Source organism: Eubalaena glacialis, chromosome 10 (genome assembly GCF_028564815.1).
Source record: "Eubalaena glacialis isolate mEubGla1 chromosome 10, mEubGla1.1.hap2.+ XY, whole genome shotgun sequence".
In the NCBI taxonomy this organism is placed as follows: domain Eukaryota; kingdom Metazoa; phylum Chordata; class Mammalia; order Artiodactyla; family Balaenidae; genus Eubalaena; species Eubalaena glacialis.
The window spans coordinates 73,944,718-73,965,629 of record NC_083725.1 but is presented as its reverse complement, the minus strand read 5'-3'; the positions used below and the strand labels follow the sequence as shown (position 1 = coordinate 73,965,629).

At 38.0% G+C, this 20,912-nt stretch overlaps 1 protein-coding gene across 5 annotated transcripts in view; it reads left to right on the top strand.

Annotated features, from left to right (window-relative positions):
* The window catches only part of RIC3 (RIC3 acetylcholine receptor chaperone), a 46,131-nt gene that overhangs the window by 6,415 nt on the left and 18,804 nt on the right, over positions 1-20,912 (top strand). For all 5 annotated transcript variants that reach the window (XM_061201411.1, XM_061201410.1, XM_061201415.1 and 2 more), the window contains exon 2: positions 19,945-20,171. In XM_061201411.1, coding sequence (XP_061057394.1) covers positions 19,945-20,171 — 227 coding nt within the window. The remainder of the gene's footprint in view (positions 1-19,944; positions 20,172-20,912) is intronic.

The window sequence follows — 20,912 nt, the reverse complement described above, 5'->3', positions numbered from 1 at the left end:
TCTTGTATCATGTGTATCCCCACTTACTTTTCCCCCCATACACTCAATTATTTTGAAGCAAATTCCAGACATTGGGTCATTTCATCCGTAAATAATTTTGTATACATCTCTAAAAAATAAGAATTCTTCTTAAAACATAGCCGCAATATCATTACCACACCTAAAAAATCAATAATTCCTTAATGCCATTAAATATCCAGTCGGCATTCAAATGTCTCTGACTGCCTCATAATTTTTTTTCACAATTTCACCCTTGCTTTTGATTAGCATGTCTTCTTGGTAGATCATTCAAATTATTTTTTAAAATCTATCAGTCATTTGAAACTGCTCTTAGGGTCACCCCAGTCTATTCATTGAAACCTTTTGTGTAGAGTCATTAAACTAGTTGGTCATTTGATTGCTTTACTCCATCTTATTCTGTCTGTTTTAGGCTGTGGTCCACCTTCTTCCTCCCTTCTCCCTTAAGTCTGTTCTCAACATAGCATCCATACTGATCCTTTTAAAGCATAAGTTTCTCCCTCCATAAAACCCTCCAGTGGCTTCCTGACTCACTCAGATGAAAAGACAAAGTCTGTACATGACCTACAAGGCCCTACTTAATCCTCGTCCCCATTTCCTTCTCCTTTTCCCTCTTTCTCATTTTGCTTTGACCACGCTGGCCTTCTCACTGTTGCTTGAACATGCCAGGTGTGCTCCCACCTCAGGGCCTTTGCATTTGTTGTTTCCCCTGCCTGAAATGCTCTTCCTTGGATAGCCATGTGCCTTTCCTTTATCTTCTTTAGGTCTTCATCTCCTGAGCCTTCTCTGGATACTCCCGCTAAAATCTTTATTTCCCCCCAACACATCCTATCCCCTTTGCCTGCTTCATTTTTTCTCTTTAGTATTTATCATTATTTTGTGTATCATCTCTTTTCCCATTTAGAAAGGAGGTTCCATGAGGGTAAGGATTTTTGTTTGTTTTGTTCACTGCTATATCTCCAACTTTAGACCAGGCCTGCACATTGTAGAAAATCAATATTCATGAATAAAGGAATTAGTGAATTGAGTGAATTAATGAATGCTGGCTCCCAGGGATCATGGTTTCCTCTATTAGCATTTATAAGCCATTACATTATTATTACTATTATTTATGGTTACATAAATTATTGTGTATCCATATGATAGACTATTATGAATCTAGTAAATTATATTCATGAGGAGTTGGAGTTTTTTTTGTTTTTTGTTTGTTTTGGTGGCCAGTTTTCTTTTTCTTTGAAATCAAAGGGGAAAAAATACCAGTTTGTCTGGGATCACTGTGGATTTATAAACAGGGTAGACAGTACAAATACAGAATTAATTATACCTGAACTTGAAATCTGATACTGTGTACCATACCTATTTTTTTTGAGAGACTTTCTTTTTTTTAATTGAAGTATAGTTGATTTACAATGCTGTGTTAATTTCTGCTGTATAGCAAAGTGATTCAGTTATACATACATATACATTCTTTTTCATATTCTTTTCCATTATGGTGTATCACAGGAGATTGAATATAGTTCCCTGTGCTATACAGTAGGACCTTGTTGTTTATCCATTCTATATATAGTAGTTTGCATCTGCTAACCCCACACTCCCACTCCATCCCTCCTGCAACATACCCCCCCAGCAACCACAAGTCTGTTCTCTATATCTGTGAGTCTATTTCTGTTTTGTAGATAAGTTTATTTGTGTCCTATTTTTTGGATTCCACATATAAGTGATATCATACGGTATTTGTCTTTCTTTCTGACTTACTTCACTTAGTATGGTAATCTCTAGTTGCATCCATGTTGCTGCATATGGCATTATTTCGTTCTTTTTTTATGGCTGAGTAGTATTCCATTGCTTAAATGTAGCACATCTTCTTTATCCATTCATCTGTTGATGGACATTTAGGTTGTTTCCATGTCTTGGCTATTGTGAATAGTGCTGCTATGAACATAGGGGTGCATGTTTCTTTTTTGGATTATAATTTTATCTGGATATGTGCCCAGGAGTAGGATTTCTGGATCATATGGTAATTCTATTTTTAGTTTTCTGAGGAACCTCCATACTGTTTTCCATAGTGGCTACACCAACTTACATTCCCACCAACAGTGTAGGAGGGTTCCCTTTTCTCCACATCCTCTCCAGTATTTGTTATTTGTGTACTTTTTAATGACGGCCATTCTGACCAGTGTGAGGTGGTACCTCATTGTAGTTTTGATTTGCATTTCTCTAATAATTAGCGATGTTAAGCATCTTTTCATATGCCTGTTGGCCATTTGTATGTCTTCTTTGGAGAAATGTCTAGGTCTTTGCCCATTTTTCAGTTGGGTTGTTTTTTTTTTTGTTTAAGTTGTATGAGCTGTTTATATATTTTGGAAATTAAGACCTTGTCAGTAGCATCATTTGCAAATATTTTCTCCCATTCTGTAGGTTGTCTTTTTGTTTATGGTTTCCTTTGATGTGCAAAAGCTTGTAAATTTGATTAGGTTCCATTTGTTTATTTTTGTTTTTATTTCCATTGCCTTAGGAGACTGACCTAAGAAAATAATGGTACTATTTATGTCAGAGAATGTTTTGCCTGTGATCTCTTTTAGGAGCTTTATGGTGCCATGTCTTATGTTTAAGTCTTTAATCATTTTGAGTTTATTTTTGTGTATGGGGAAAGTTGGACAGCTTTCACAACACCACTTGCTGAAGAGACTGTCTTTTCCCCGTTGTATATTCTTGCCTCCTTTATCGAAGATTAATTGACCATAGGTGTGTGGGTTTATTTCTGGGCTCTCTGTTCTGTTCCATTGATCCATATGTCTGTTTTTGTGCCAGTACCCTGCTGTTTTGATTACTTTAGCTTTGTAGTATTGTCTGAAGTCTGGGAGGCTTATGCCTCCTTCTTTGTTCTTTTTCTTTGGGATTGCTTTGGCAATTCTGGGTCCTTTATGGACCCAGAATTTAGGATTATTTATAAATAAATAAATTTTAGGATTATTTATTTGTTCTAGTTCTGTGAAAAATGTCATGAATAATTTGATAGGAATAGCATTAAATCTGTAGATTGCTTTGGGTAGTGTGCTCATTTTAACAATATTAATTCTTCCAATCCAAGAGCACGGGATATCTTTCTATTTCTTTGAGTCTTCTTCAATTTCTTTTATTAATGTTTTATAATTTTAGCATATAACTCTCACCTCATTGGTCAAGTTTGTTCTTAAGTATTTTATTTTGGGGCATGTGATTTTGAAAGGTATTGTTTTTTTACATTCCCTTTCTGATATTTCATTGTTAGTGTAAAGAAATGAAACCAATTTCTGTATGTTAATCTTGTATCCTGCTACCTTGATGAATTCATTTATCAGTTCTAGTAGTTTTTGTGTGGAGTCCTTAGGGTTTTCTATGTATAATATCATGTCATGTGCATATAATGACAATTTTACTTCTTCCCTTCATTTGGATACCTTTTATTTCTTTTTCTTGTCTGATTGCTGTGGATAGAACTTCCAGTATCATGTTGAATAGAAGTGGTAAGAGTGGGCATCCTTGTCTTGTTCCAGAATTTAGTGGGAAGGCTTTCAGCTTTTCACCATTGAGTATTACATTGGCTTTGGGTTTGTCATAAATAGCTTTTATTGTGTTGAGATATGTTCTCTCTGTACCCACTTTGGTAAGAGTTTTTATCATGAATGGATGTTACATTTTGTGAAATGCTTCTTTTGCATCTACTGAGATGACCATGTGGTTTTTGTCTTTTGTTTATGTGGTGTATCACATTGATTGATTTGCGTGTGTTGAACAATCCTTGTGAACTTGGGATGTATCCCACTTGGTCGTGGCATATGATTTTTTTTATGTGTTGTTGAATTTGGTTTGCTAATATTTTGTTGAGAATTTTTGCATCTATATTCATCAAAGATATTGGCCTGTAATTTTCTTTTTTGGTGGTGTCTTTGTCTGGTTTGGGTATCAGGGTGATGGTGGCTTCATAGAATGTCTTTGGGAATATTCCTTCCTCTTCAGTTTTTTGGAAGAGTTTGAGAAGGATCAGTATAAGTTCCTCTTTGCATGTTTGGTAAAATTCGCCTGTGAAGCCATCTGGTCCTATAATTTTGTTTGTAGGGAGTTTTAAGATTACAGATTCTATTTCACGTCTAGTGATTGGTCTGTTCAAATTAGCTATTTCTTCTTGATTCAGTTTTGGTGGGCTATATGTTTCTAGAAACTTGTCCATTTCTTCTAGGTTATCAAATTTGTTGGCATATAACTGTTCATAGTATTCCCTATGATCTCTTGTATTTCTGCAGGTATTGGTTGTTATGTCTCCTTTTTCAATTCTTATTTTGTTTATTTTGTTCTTGGTGAGCCTGGCCAGAGGTTTGTCAATCTTGTTTACCCTTTCAAAGAACCAGCTCTTGGTTTTACTGATTTTTCTTTCTATTTTTTTTTTTAATTTATTTTCAGCTGCATTGGGTCTTCATGCTGCACGTGGGCTTTCTCTAGTTGCAGCGAGTGGGGGCTACTCTTTGTTGCAGTGCACGGCCCTCTCATTGTGGTGGCTTCTCTTGTTGTGGATCACGGGCTCTAGGCGCACGGACTTCAGTAGTTGTGGCTTGTGAGCTCAGTTGTGGCTTGTGGGCTCTAGAGTGCAGGCTCAGTAGTTGTGGCACACAGACTTAGTTGTTCTGTGGCATGTGGGATCTTCCCAGACCAGGGCTCGAACCCGTGTCCCCTGCATTGGCAGGCAGATTCTTAACCACCTTGCCACCAGGGAAGCCCTCTATTGTTTTTTAGTCTCTATTTTATTTATTTCTTCTCTGATCTTTATTATTTCCTTCCTTCTGCTGACTCTAGGTTTTTGTTCTTTTTCTAATTCTCTTAAGTGGTAGGTTAGGTTGTTTATTTGAAGTTTTTCTTGCTTTTCGAGGAAGCCCTGTATCACTATGAACTTCCCTCTAAGAATTGCTTTTGCTGCATCGCATAAATTTTGTATGGTTGTGTTTTCCTTGTCACTTGTCTCAAGGTATTTTTAAATTTCCTGTTTGATTTCATCATTGACCCATTGTTTGTTTGGTTGGGTTTTTTTTTAGTAGCATGTTGTTTAGTCTCCATGTAATTGCTTTTTTCTCATTTCTTTTTTCTATGGTTGATTTCTAGTTTCATGCCATTGTGGTCAGAAAAGATGCTTGTGATAATTTCTATACTCTTAAATTTGTTGAGGCTTGTTTTGTGTCCTAGTATGTGGTCAGTCCTAAAGAATGTTCCATGTTCACTTGAAAAGAATGTGTATTCTGGTTTTTTGGATGTAATTTCCTGAAAATGTCAACTGTTCTATTGTATCATCTAGGATCTCTGTTGCCTTATTGATTTTCTGTCTAGAAGATCTGTCCAGAGAAGATCTGTCCATTGATGTGAGTGGGGTGTTAAAGTCTCCTACTATTATTGTATTCTTGTCATTTTCTTTCTTTATGTCTGTTAGTATTTGTTTTATGTATTTGGATGGTCCTATATTAGGTGCAAGTATGTTGATGAGCGTAAAATCCTCTTCTTGTATTGATCCTTTTATCATTATATAGTGTCCTTTATCTTTCTTTATGGCATTTGTTTTAAGTCTATTTTGTCTGATATGAGTATTGTGACCCCCGCTTTCTTGTCATTTCCATTTGCGTGAAATATCTTTTTCTGTCCCCTCACTTTCAGTCTCTGTGTGTCCTTTGCCCTCAAGTGGGTCTCTTGTAGGCAGCATCTTGTAGGCTTTTGTTTCTTAATCTAATCTGCCACTCTGTGTCTTTTTATTGGAGCATTTAGTCCATTGACATTTAAGGTAATTATTGATAGATATGTATTTATTGCCATTTTAAACATTGTTTTCCTGTTGATTTTATATTTCTTCTTTGTCCCTTTCTTTTTCTTGTTGTTTTTCCTTTTGTGGTTTGATAATTTTCTTTTGTATTATACTTATGTTCTCTTCTTTTTGGTTTTTGTGAATATATTTTATGTTTTTGATTTGTGGTAATCCTGTTTTTCAAGTATGTTAACCCCATTGTATATCTACTTGCCTTAGACTGGTAGTCATATAGGCTCAAACACATTCAAGGAAATTTTTTTAAATCTACATTTTTTTACTCTCCTCCATCACATTTTATGATTTTGGTGTCCTCTTTTATATCTTCATGTTCATCGTTTTGCTGTTCATTGTGGTTATCATTACTTTCACAGAAATTTTTTGATTTTTTTTTTTAATCTGTGTACTGGCTTATTTAGGTGATTTGCTTTCCAATTGTGATTTTCTCTTTTCTATATATTCTTCTATGTAGAGATCTTTCAATATTTCCTTTTAGGGGATAGTTTTAGTATTGCTGTATTCTTTTAGTTTTTGCTTGTCTGAAAAATTCTTTGTCTCTCCTTCTATTCTAAATGATAATCCTGCTTGGTAGAGTACCTTAGGTTGCAGATTTTTCCCTTTCAGGACTTTGACTATATCTTGCCACTCCCTTCTGGCCTGCAACGTTTCTGTAGAGAAATCAGCTGATAGCCTTATGGGGGAACCTATGTAATTAACTCTTTGTTTTTCTCTTGCTGCCTTTAGAATCCTCTCTTTAACTTTTGCCATTTTTATTATAATATGTCTTGGTGTAGGTCTGTTTGGGTTTACCTGTTTGGGACCCTCTGTGCTTTCTGTATCTGATATCTGTTTCCTTCTTTAGGTTTGGGAATTTTTCAGCCATAATCTCTTTTAATACATTGTGGATCTCCTTTTCTGTTTCTTCTCCTCATGAAGAGTTCTAAATAATATGGGAAAATTGTATACTATAAATGAAGAGTAAAGATATTTTCACTGTATGTATTCACTAGGAAGAAGTAGGTCAACATCTTAACAGTGGTTATTTCTGGGTCATGGAAACATGGGTGGTTGTTATTTATACTTTTCTCTACTTTCTCAATTTTCTATAGGTATGCGTTTTTTTTTTCTTTTATAACCAGAAAAAAAGTTTCTTCCCTTCCATGTCCACTCCATCAAAAAAAAAAAAAGGAAGAATCCTTTTTAGAATTGAGCCCAAGAAGTGTTCACTTCTCTATAGTTGAAAAGTCCACTATCCACCTTCTGCTTTTTGCAAACTGGAACAATAGTTATCTATCTCCATTCGTTCAAGATTTCTCTTTTTATCAATATAATTTCTTAAAATTTTCTTTAGTTCAGTGACCTTATGTGCAAGTTTTACCAGTCTTCCTGGTAGAAATTATTTAGTGAACAGACTTGATCTTATCCTCCTCACCCATCTGGGACTTTTTTTCCCTCTAGGATTGTTAATTCTCTCCCATTTAACCCCAAATTCATACCCTTTGATAGAGAATATGGAAGCAAAATAGAGGTTGAGAAATTCTGCTTTCTCAGCGTTACATTTTATCATCAAGCAGATTGCCTTTTCACTCTAAAAGTACCCTTTTTGCTTTTGCTAGCCTTTTTGTAAACCTTAATTTGTTTTGGACCTTGGCCTCCTCATGTGGTTCTTCCAAGTCTTGCTACCCTTTCATGCTGATTGCTGATGTGTTCTTCTGTTCATTTTTTGTTCTTTTAGAATAGCTACCAGTACATCTACTGTTTTCCTCTGCCTTCCCCACCTGCTTAAGAATTTTTTAAATGCCCAAGCAAAAATGCATTTTAAGAGCTTTCTTCTTAGAGTCTCATGCAATGGAACCACATGTCTCTGTTCTCAGGACTTCTTAATTCTGCCTTCCTAGAGCCTGTGCCACACAACCCCTACCTTTTTGCCACAAATTCTAAGATGGCATGATCTCTTTCTCCTATGGTTCTCCTTTCATTTCACCAACAGGTTTCTTCTTTAGCCAGAGTAACCATTCCCTGACTCATTTTATGTACCTTTGAAACATGAAGATGTCAGCATACTAGGTCAGGAACTTGTCAGTTGTTCCTGGTTAGCTGACTGGGACTTTGAACAGGTTCCAGAGTAGTTGTAGCCCTCCAAGGTGACAGTGTGCTGCTTCTATGCTAGAATTGGCTTCAAGAGAGTCCTACCTTCCACCTCCATTGGCTGGGGCCTGGGGGGGCTCCTACAGTAATGTTACGTTTGGCATCTCTCCTGCTGACCCTGCCCACCTGTGTTTTCCATTGAGCGTCTCACTTTGAATGCCTGTAAACACGGTTCCTTACCAGCCCCTCCCCAGTAACCCTGTTCCTCTGGAATAGTTCAGACTCTTTTTGTCACCATGTTCTCCTCAAGTGAGTCCTGCTCACTGAGTCTGAAGCTCTCCAAGATGTGAAAATACATACACACATATATGTATATGTGTGTATACATATTTATACATACATATGTAAACACACATATATATGTAATTCTTTGTTATCTTAAATTAGCTCTTTATGTGTTGGTATGTAGGTGCCTGAGACAAATGGATTATTTTGGTCCTTTACCTTTTCTCTTAATGAAACATCAGACATCTACTCTGAAAGTGTGCAAAGAGGAGCAGAGACAATTTGAGAGTCTGTGAATGCATGTAAATTAGACACTTTTTCAATTTCAGAAACTCAGAGGTGGTTGAGTGTGGGGCACCTCGATCAGTCTGACTGCCATTTTCTATTCTCAAAACTGTGAAATTGAAAACACTCAGGATAATGAAGTAAAAAACTATTTTTAGCTCTGAGAGTGACTGGGCTGGATCTTGAGATTACAGCAAGGCCAGCAGGCCTAGTGTAAGTCATTCAGATCAGTTCAACAAAGTGTATAGCATGCAAGACCCAGAGCATGCCCTGTAAGCATAAAGAAAATACTAGACTTCTATTAAAGAAGTTCATAGTTTGTCCTTCAGCCACAGAGCACCAGGAATGCACCTGCAGTTGAATAAATTGGGTTTATTGCTTGTTGCAGCAAAGGAGGATGCACACCATGAGTAAGCACGCAGCATCTCAGTAAGAGTGTTAGAAAAGTCTTACTATAGGATTTAGGCTTGTGTTAGGTGATTGTGAGGGAGGTTTAAGGACGTCAGGCTTTGCTGTGGATCGGGTGCTGTCAGAAAGTGGGGCAAATTCTATGACTGGGTATCTTAGTAGAGTTTATGTAAAGAGAGAGCAGTCTAAAGAAAAGCTATAGCTATAATTGGCAAAGAAGCAGCAGTCACTCATCATCCAGCAATAGGGGCTATTTGATATTTTTTTGGTTTGGGCGGTGTTCATGTTTTGTGTGTGTTCAGAGAGATTACACAGTGTTCTTATTTTTTTTGTCTGATCCATCATGGTCACAGAATGGTCTTGTCTGATGTTCATGTCTGAAATTGCTTATGTGTAAGAGGAGAACACCCAAGACCTAACTGTGAGTGCCAGGCCAGCTCATAGCAACACCAGGCCAGCTCCTGGGTATCAGAGGCTGCTTTTCTTATTCTCAGGTACGATTTGTAGGTTTTAATCAGCACTAGCTAAAATTGGGTAGAAATGGTACTTAGTGGAAGATGTTACCCATTTCTGTTCCAATCCATTCAAATAGAGGATGTAAGACACATAAATAGAACTCTTGAATAAGGCCAGGTGTGATAAGTGCAATTAAAGAGGTTCAGACAGTGTATTCTAAGCAATGGGAATGATAAGAGAAAATGCTTCAGGGACAACGGCAGTATTTGGCCTGGGCTTAGGATAGGCTGGATTTAGATATGTGGAGTTGGAGGGAAAAGCAAAACATTGGAGTAAGCAAAGGCTGAGAGGTAAGAAATCACAAGGCAGGCTCAAAGCGTGGTGAGAAGTCTAGTTTGGCTGAATCAGGAGTATGTAATGGGAAAGAAGCGTGAAGAGGTACTTTTGGGCTAGATTATGGAATTCAGTTGTTTAGGAGTTCACTTTGTAGGGAGGGAAAAATCAGAATTTGCTAAATACCTACTGTGTGTTCTGGGAGCTTTGTATATGTTATCTTATTTAATTTGTAACCCTTGTAACAACCCTGAGAAGTAGGTCTCATGATAGCCATTTTATAGATGATGAAAATGAGCTCTAGTAAGGTTAATTTACCCTCCACTTAAATAGTTGGACACACAGCGAGGATCTTAATAACTCTGACTGAAAAGGTGGTACTCACTTTATTGATACTTCCCTCTGCTGTCTCCTGTGTGATGCAGTCTCTTGTCATTATGGGAACCGTTGAAAGCTGTTGCTCAAAGGAATGGCAAGACCAGTTAGAATTATGCTTTAGGAAGATTACTCTGGTAACAAACAGTAATAGTTAACATGTGTTGAATATATGGACTAGGCCCTGTGCTAAGCAACTTAGACAAATCTCTCTTTTAATAATATGTAGGATGAATTGGGAGTGGGGAGGTTGGTAAAAGATGAAGAAAAAAATCTGATTAGACAAGCAGAAAACATTAAAGCAGTGGTCAGCAAAGTAGAGTTAGGTAGGAGGGGGAATGCGATAAGATGGGCCCTTGGAGGAGACTGGTGAGGAAGAAACAGTCAGCTGTTGTTGGAGCCTCCACTTTAAGTAATGCTGAATTAAATATGACCTCAAGAACTTCCTCAGTATTTAGGGAGAAGCTTTTGTATCTTAAAGGACTGGCTACATTAAGACCTTTCTTGTTCTGTGGTAATCAGAAATATAAACACATCCAGTTCTTTATTGATTTATTTGCCCTAAGAATGAAATGCTGCAAATGGTTTAATGTTGCTTTCAGAAAGCTCTTTTGTTAACAGTGCTAGAGTTTCTGTTTTTGTTTTTAGCAATAGGGATGGTTATTAACAAGGGAAAGTAGAGCTGCAGTCTGTAAAATCCATTAAGTTTTTAGTCAAGCTTAAATGATTTGCTAAGTGAAATTTTAATAATTAAATAAACCTAAATATGGGGAAAGCTTTCAATAAACAATTGGGATTTAGTCAAGTCCATTTAATAGAATACTTAAGTACATATAGAGATAGGGAACACAGCTGTTTTCTATTTTGGAAGGTCTGCAATTTTAATGTTCTAATATCTTTAATGTTCTGATCTCTTTAGTTGTTTGTTTTAAAGCAATTAAAAAACAAAATCACAAATCCCAACCTCCTAATTTATCCCACCCCTCCCCGCTTTCCCCTTTGGTAACCATAAATTTTTCTATGTCTGTGAGTTTCTGTTTTGTAAATAAGTTCATTTGTATCTTTTTTTAAAATTCTACATATAAGTGATATCCTATGATATTTGTCTTTCTCTGTCTAGCTTACTTCACTTAGTATGATAATCTCTAGGGCTGTCCATGTTGCTGCAGATGGCATTATTTCATTCTTTTTTATGGCTGAGTAGTATTTCATTGTGTATATATTACCATATGTATGGGATTAACATATACACACTACTATATAGAAAACAGATTAACCAACAAGGACCTACTCTGTAGCACAGAGACCTATACTCAATATTTTGTAATAACCTAAGGGCAAAGAATCTGAAAAAGTGTGTGTGTGTATGTATGTATGTATACATATAAAACTGAATCACTTGGGACTTCACCTCGTGGCGCAGTGGTTAAGAATCTGCCTGCCAATGCAGGGGACACAGGTTTGAGCCCTGGTCCGGGAAGATCCCACATACTGCAAAGCAACTAAGCCTGTGTGCCACAACTACTGAGCCTGTGCTCTAGAGCCCGCAAGCCACAACTACTGAGCTCGCGAGCCACAACTACTGAAACCTGTGTGCCTAGAGCCCATACTCTGCAACAAGAGAAGCCACCGCAGTGAGAAGCCTGTGCACCACAACAAAGAGTAGCTGCTGCACGCAGCAACAAAGACCCAACGCAGCCAAAATAAAAAAACACTGAGTCACTGTGCTGTACACCTGAAACTAACATGACATTGTAAACCAACTATACTTCAATTAAAACCCCACGAATCCTTTTTGTAATGTAGCTATAAAGTAGAACATTTGTAATAGTGAAAAATTGTGATATAGATGATATACAAGGAGATGTTATATAGCAGTTTGAGTGAATGAACTAGTTGCATGTATTAACTGGATACATTTTGCCAGAAAAAGGCAAAAAGGAAGTTGCAGAAACATCAGTACAGTGTGATACTGTAATATAAAGGTTTTTTTTTAATTGTGGTTAAAATATACATAACATTGATCATTTCAACCATTAGATATACAGTTCAGAGGCATTAAGTACATTCACACTGGTATATAACCATCACCACCATCCATTCATAATATAAAGTTTTAAAATACTCAGTCAATATTGTATATTGTTCATGGATGTATACTTACATAGTAAAGTCTAAAAGCACATATTCTAATAACAACCAAATTCAGAGTTGTGGCTATTTCAGTGAGGGAGGGAGGAAGAGACATAAGGGGCTCCAGTTATATCTGTGTGGTAGGTAGGTATACAGGTGCTCGTGTATTATCATCTGTAGTTTTTTGTACACTTGGAGTATTTTCTTTAAAATTTTTTTCTTAAAAAATCATTTCAGCTAGACATCTCCAAGTGTTTGCTAGCCATTGACTTTTTAGGCATTCTCGGCAGTTCAGTTCTAAGAAACATGGTGATACCAAGATCCAAGAGGTGAGGTTGCTCCCTATTGAGAACAGTTAATTTATGAAGAGAAAAATCTGTTCCAAATTCAGCATTCTGACCCTAGCCTGCCATCTCAAGTGTACCCTTGGTCACAGGTGGCAGAGGTTATAGGTCTGAAGCCTAAAGGTGTGAGAGAGTGACTCTACAAAGAAAAGAAATACAGGAGGAGAGCAGGTTTTGGAAGGTGAGAATTAGTTTCGTTTTTACGTTTGAGTTGATAGACACACAAAAGGACATATATATTAATGGGATTTAGAGATAAGAGATAAGAGCTTGGAGGAAAGGTCAGAACTAGAGCTATGTATTTTGGACATTACAGTGTATGCCTTGAGAATGAATGAGTTTACCAAAGGAAGAAGAAGGAAAGAACAAAGGTTGAAACAAAACCTCGGGGAGAGAGGATTAAAGAACCAGTAAAAGAGATGGGAAGAAATAGGTTGAAGGACTAGTCAGTGGGGAAAGAAGAAATCAGGAGAGTGATTTGCCACAGATATTAAGGCAGGAAAGTTTGACAAGAATTTGTTCAGATTAATCCAATATTTATTGAATGACTTGTGGTAATCACTTTCTTGTGTAGCAGAGGGGTCTTAAGAGTGAGAGCTGAGTAAAAGCCATTGGATTTGATGGTTACAGTACAGTTACCATGTTGTAACTATACTTCTTATCCATAAACTCTTTAAATACAGGAATTGTTTTATTTATCATTTTAATCTCAGTGTCTGGCACAGTACCTGGCATGTTGTTAAGTGTTCAGTAGTAAATATGTGAACTATTACATTGAATATAAAATGCACAGATTTCTCCTAGGATATAAAACATATTTTTACCATCTATCCTGTCTCTTCCATTGCTCTCAGTTCCCCCTCCTACCTTTGAAAATAGTATTCTCTACTTTTTCAATGCTTCTTTGATTCTAGTCTACAATCTCTTTATCAATAATCTCTTTTAAAATCAATTTTAATGTTTCTCTACTTCTTGCCACATCACCATTCATTTAGTATTGCTTTTTGAAACCCTATATCACACTTCCTTTCTTACTCCCATTGCTCACCCATTAACTCAATATAAAGAAGACAGTTCTAACAATCAGAGCTGTACAGAGGTGGCATGGGCTTCCTGTGGGGGGAAGTACTGAGTTTCCTGTTTGATGGTATTCAGCAGAGTCAAGACCACCACTAGATGACTCTTTTAAAAAATTTCCGATTTATTGAGAGATAAATAACACACCATGCAATTTACCTGTTTAAAGTGCACAGTTAGTGGCTTTTAATATAGTCACGAAGTTGTACAACCATCATCAGAATCATCACACCTCAAGAAAAAAAAACCCATACCCATTAGCAGTCACTCTCCTCTGCCCCCTCTCCACCCTCCCTACCTCCCCCCAGCAAGCAACCACAAATCTACTCTCTGTCTCTATGGATCTGCCTATTCTGAACACTTCATATTAATGGAATCATATAATATGTAGTCTTGCATGACTGGCTTTTCTTCACTTAGGATTATGATTTCGAAGTTCATCCATACTGTAGCATGTGTCTGCACTTCCTTCCTCTTATGGCCAAATACTGTTCCATTGTATGGATATAGCACATTTTTATTTGTTAGCTGATGAACATCTGGCCATTATGAATAATGCTGCTTTAAACATTTGTACAAGTTTTTTTTTTTTAATTGGGGTATAGTTGCTTTACAATGTTGTGTTAGTTTCTGCTGTACAATGAAGTGAATCAGCTATATGTATACATATATCCCCTCCCTCTTGGACCTCTCTCCCACCCCACCCCCCATCGCATCCATCTAGATCACCACAGAGCACCGAGCTGAGCTCCCTGCGCTATACCGCAGGTTCCCACTAGCTATGTTTTACACATGGCAATGCACAGACGTCAATCCCAGTCTCCCAGTTCATCCCACCCTCCCTCCCCAACCCCCACCATGTCCACACGTCTGTTCCCTATGTCTGCATCTCTATTCCTGCCCTGTAAATAGGTTCATCTGTACCATTTTTCTAGATTCCACATACGTGCGTATATATATATATATACATATATAACACCATACACAAAAACAAACTTAAAATGGATTAAAGACCTAAATGTAAGACCGAACACTATAAAACTCTTACAGGAAAACATAGGAAGAACACTCTTTGACATAAATCACAGCAAGATCTTTTTTGTACATAAGTTTTTGTGTGAGCGTATTCTTCTTGGGTATATACCTAAGGGCAGAATTGCTGGGTCATATGGAAACTTTGTTTACCTTTTTGAGGAACTGCCAGACTCTTTTTCAAAGCAGCTGCACTATTTTACATTCCCATCCAGCAGAGTACAGTAGTTCCATTTTCTCCACATCCTCGCCAACACTTTTGATTATGTCTTTTTTTTTTAATTAATTTATTTTTTGGCTGTGTTGGGTCTTCATTGCTGCACACGGGCTTTCTCTAGTTGTGGCAAGCGGGGGCTACTCTTCATTGCAGTGTGCAGGCTTCGCTTTTTGGTGGCTTCTCTTGTTGCGGAGCACGGTCTCTAGGCACATGGGCTTCAGTAGTTGTGGCACGCGGGCTCAGTAGTTGTGGCTCGTGGGCTCTAGAGCTCGGGCTCTAGAGCGCAGGCTCAGTAGTTGTGGCACACGGGCTTAGTTGCTCCGCAGCATGTGGGATCTTCCCGGGCAAGGGCATGAACTTTTGTCCCCTGCATTGGCAGGCAGATTCTTAACCACTGCACCACCAGGGAAGTCCCATCGATTATGTCTTTTTGATTATAGCATCCTATGGGTATAAAGTTCTATCTCATTGTGGGTTTAATTTACATTTCTTTGATCGCTAGTGATGTTGAACATCTTTTCATGTGCATGTTGGCCATTATATATCTTCTTTGGAAAAATGTCTATTAAGATATTTTGTTCATTTTTAATTGGGTTGTCTTTTTGTTGAGTGGTAAGAGTTCTTTATATATTTTGGATACTCAATCTTTATCAGATATATAATATTTTCTTTCATTCAGTGGGTTGTCTTCACTTTCTTGATGGTGTCTTTGCAACACAAAAGTTTTAAAATTTGATGAAGTCCACTTATTTTTCCTTTGGTTACTTGTGCTTTTGGTGTCATATCTAAGAAAACAGTGCCTAATCTAAGGTCACAAGGATTTATGTTTATTTTTTTTCTAAGACTTTTATGGTTTTGGCTCTTATATTTAGGTCTCTAATCTATTTTCAGTTAATTTTTAGAAATTTAATATGGTGTGAGGTAGGGGTCTAACTTCATTCTTTTGCATGTGAATGTCTTGTCCCCATAGCATTTGTTGAGAGGCTGGATGACTTTTAAGGCTCCTTCTGACTCTGAAGATTCTATGATGCTTTGTAGTACATTGGTTTCTGTTACTGTCCAAATAGGTGGACAGTCAAGATTACATATGATGGCCATCCTTTTCCCAAGAATACATTGTGTCTAAAAACAGGGATAGCCATTAGTCTTTTATCAATTTGTTCTAGATTTCTCAGTTGCTTTAAAGTCTATCCTCCTTTGACTTTTATGATACTGGTTTGCTTCTGGTCTTCTTTGACCAGCGCAGTTTTCTTTTCTTCCTATTTTTGCACATAAGTATACATACCCCTCCAGTTTTTTTGGTATGGGAACTGTTCATGCAATTTTAATTAGCTTTGTCATTTAGGTAGCTCAGCGTGTCTTCTCAAGCCTAACTACAGTCTAATAAAAATTTCCTCTGAATATGCCAACAACACCTAGAATTTAACATGTGAAAAATAGGTGTTCAGTCTTCCCCTAACCATAAGCCCTCCCAGTTTTCCTCATTGTCTTCTCTTAGTATCTTAAACCAACCTTCGAGTTTTCCAACCCCCCACTCCCCATTCATTATTAAATGTTGCTGATCATTACATGGTAAAAGCCCTTGAACCCATCCTTTCCTTCCTATGGCTATAGCTGTCTTCTAGCTGATTTCCCAGACCCTAGTTTCTCTCTGTTAGGTCCTTACTCAACTGCTGGAATAATCCTCCTCAGACACCCTTCTGATTGAATCATTTCCCTGATCCTAGACCCACAGTATTAAATTTATATGACACAAGTTAACATTTAACCCACCGCTACTTTCCTCTCCTTATCTCTTGTTACTTCCCTTAATGGATTTGGTAGTTAACCTTATTTATTCTTTGTTCTTATTTCTTTGTTCTCATCTTTTTCTCATTGCACACAGTCCTCTTTTCTCCTAGTGTGCCTTTGCTTCTCTTCTATTCTGAATCTCACTCCCTTCAATGATTGATCCCATCTGATTCCTCTTCCTTTTTTTTTTTGCATTCTTTCAATACTTAGACATTTAGTTTGTCTAGTAATAAGATCCATAGTACCCTGTTCCTTTTTTGCTGTTTGTTTTGGATATACTACTTTTTAAAAGCATTGTTTCATGTGGGAACCATTGTTTCCGTTTCATTTATGGTTCTCCTCCTTTCCTACCTACAGCACAGAGTCCTGAGCATAATAGTGGTCCAATAAATCTTCTTGGCTGACAGATCTATAAAAGTTTTGGGGGCAGATGTGTGATGTTTAGCATCATCATCATTTTTCAATTTTAGAAATGCAAAATAATGCCTTTTGTGCCATTATTTGGTTTTAATTTTTTATATTTTGTTTTATGCCAAGTTTTGAGAACAGTCTTCTCAGTTCAGTTAAATGAAGTTCAACAACATATTACTACAGATATTAAATCTAGTTTATTCAGCAGTAACCACCCGATATATCAAGGGAAAGGTTAGCTTCTTAGATGCTGGCTAGGCATTTGTTCAAAGTGCATTATAGCCTTAAAGCTAGGACCATTTAAGATATTAAGATCCTTGACAGTTTAGTAGCAAAATAGTCACCAGCACCTGGAATAAGGAGTAGTGACCTGCTTACTTTCTTCTACTGTCTGAAGTTGTGCTTCTGTTGCTGACCTCCTCTTAAAAAGAAGCATTTCTTCTAACTTCCATGTCACCCGAAGTCAGTATCAAGAGGGAAAAAAGGATTGGTGGGGTGGAGCTTGGCTGAGAGAGGATACAGGCAGAGGGCAGCTCCCAGGCCCAGAGGCTGGCTGTCTCACTCCTTGCCTGCCCACCCACCCACCATCTCTCTCACCTCAGGAGCAGAAAGTTGACTTGAAGATAGTCCTCAGTTCATAGCCCCTGATTAACATCACCAGTGCAAGGTTGCTTTCTTATTTCGTTACTTTCTTTTTAACCCTTTACCTTCACTCCACATGCCCATTCCTTTCTCCGTTCATGTGCACCCACTCTAATGTGTTTGTTTTATGTCCTTATACCTACATATTTGCTTGAAAGATATGTAGTATAATTATAGTGTGTCTTTAGCTTACATATGGTATTTGCTTATTTTTTTCAATGCTGTGTTTTTAAGATATGTTCATATTGCTGTAGGTATATCTAAAATGTTTTCTAAAAGCTATGTGGAATTTCATATTTGTATCTACTCCATTTTGATTCTACATTCTAACAGTTACAGAGATCGAAGTTACTTCAGGCTCCCTGCTACAACATCATCACAGTGAACATTCTCACACAGGTCTATAGAGTCTATAGTTTAAATTCGGATACAGACAGCCTTATTTGAGAACTTCTCTGGAATTTATCCACCAGTATAGGATCACTGGATAATAGGACGTAGCTTTAATGTCACTAAGTGCAGCCAGATCACTTAGCAGAATGGCTGTATCCGTTTACACTCTTACCCATAATGCATGAGAGTTCTTGCCTCCCCACATCTTTGAAAGTACCTGCTATTACCCACCATTCTAATTTTTGCCCTTCTGATAGGTATAAGTGCTAGCTCATTGTTTTAATTAGTATTTTTCTCGTTGGTTTTATTTTGATCATCTCTTTATGTACTTGTTAACCATTTGAACTTCTCTTTCTGTGAGTTTCCTACTCATATCTTTTGGCCGTTTTTCTGTTGGGTTTCCTCTGATGTTCATATCAAATTGTAGGAATTCCTTGTCTATGCTAGAGATTTAATCTGTTGTCAATTTTAGACGTTGCAGAAGCTTTTCCTTGTCTGTCATCTATCTTAACCCTGTTCATGGTATTCTTTATTGAACAGAAATCCATAATTTTATTGAAGTCAAATCCAACAGTTTTTACTGTGTAGTTTGTATTTTTAGAGCCTGAGTCGGGAAGTCTTTCTGCTCCTTAGTGTTTTCTGTCAATGGATTATCCACACAAGCCTGTTTACATGGCCTTTTGAAGAGATGTCTTTCCTTTCTTTCTCACCTGTGACTTGGAGGAGGCTTGACGCTGTTAATGTTTGGCTGCCCCTGATGGAGGAAAAAAATGTGAGAAAACTGATGCACGCTCCTTTCTCTAAGCCCTGCACTTCCACTCACAGGACTGAGCCCCTGTGACCCTGTTTGTACTACATGAATCCTGTCTGCTCAGCTACAGCTGATTGGAAAGTGCTGCCTACCTACCCAAGCTGAGTAGGTATGCAGGGAATTTGGAATTATGACCAGTCTCTGCTGGCCCCTTGAAGGACATGCAGTTTGAGGGGTTTGGGGGTGAACATCTTCCTTTATGTTCACAGAGAAGCTAGAGAAATGCTGGCGGAGAAATGAGAATGAGGAAGATATGCACAGAGGAACAGAGAAAAAAGCCCTCTGGCCCCACAGAGAGGGAGAACGATTGAAGTAGAATGTGAGAGTAGCTGTCTTGTATCCTGATGGCTTTCCAGTTTCTGATTGTGTTCTCTTCTGAGATCAGATTGCATTTCCTTATGTGTATTAGTTAGGGATGGCTAACTACTCTAACAGATAGACTCCAAAGTGTATAATGGCCCTAACACAATAGAAGTTTATTTCTCACTCACATAAACAGGTCCAGATGGTTCTAAGTTGGTGAGGTGGTGGCAGTGGAGGGCTCTGTGCCACACAGTTACTCAGGAACTCGGGTTGATGGAGGCTCTGCCATTTTCAACACATGACTTCCAATGTCTCCCTAGGTGTTAGCATCCAGCCTGCAGAAAGGAAATGAACATGGAGTTCAATACATGGGATGTTGTATAGGCCAGGCCTTGAACTAGCACCTGTCATTCACATTGCTTTGTCTGGAACTCAGTCACACGGCCACATTTAAGTGTATGGGAAGCTGAAAAATGTTATCCACCTGTGGACCCAAAAGGAAGAGAAAATGGGTTTGGTGAACAGCTAGAGATTGCCACATCATATTTATTATATGTGTGATACTCTCGTGATGCCTCTATATCCTTATAATCAAGTTCCCGTTTTTTCTTAAACTTGTTTGAGTTGACTTCTGTTATGTATCTCAGTGCGTGAGGTGTTTTCCTAATAGCCATATTTAAAATAGTAGAAGTAATAAAGACTGATTAATTTCTTTTCTCAGGGAAGTTGGGTCGATTTCCACCTATGATGCATCATCACCAGGCACCCTCAGATGGCCAGACCTCTGGGGCTCGCTTCCAGAGGTCTCACCTTGCAGAGGCCTTTGCAAAGGCTAAAGGACCAGGTGGAGGCACTGGAGGAGGAGGTAGTGGAAGAGGCCTGATGGGGCAGATTATTCCAATCTACGGTTTGGGGATTTTTTTATATATACTATACATTTTATTTAAGGTAAGTGGAGTCATCCTGATCATATTACATCAATGAAAATCCAGTATCATCATAATAAAAATCATTGTCAGCATTAAAACCCTTTATAGTTCATAACCCTTTTTCAAATCTATCATCTCTTTAAATCTTGCCTCCTCTTTATGAGGTACCTAGGATAGCTGTCACGTATCTCAGTTTTACAGATGAGAAAATCTTCACTCAGAACCTAAACAATTTGCCCCAGAATTCACAACTAAAAATGCAGAACCAGGACTTGAACCTGAATCTTCTAGTTCCTAATCCACTGAGCAGTAAAGTTCAAAGCCTACCCTCCCCCGACCCTGCCCCAGTTTTTTCTTGATTGGGCATCTTTGCAAACTGTAAAGGCATAAAGATGTTCTAAGAAGAACTTTATCACGAGGATTGGCATAATGATTTCCAGGTGGCCACTGTGAGGCCAAATAATGACTGTACCAACACCACTTTTTCCTCCTTTTACCCCCAGGAGTATGAGGTGCTGTTTTTAACATCGGTTGTAGTAATTCTCCTGAAACAGAACTGCTGCGTCCTGAAACTAAGCCTGACATTTCCCAGCTCTGGGGAGATATGATTTGGGTCCTTTTAAAAGTAGACTGTCAGTTAAGTTCTGCCTCCAGGCAGGCTTTGGCCAGCCATGGGCCTGGGCCTGGGCACTGTAAGTAGAGGCAGGAGGCTGCCCTCCTAGCTAGAGTAAGAGGTGACTTCGTTCTTGCCTAGGAATTC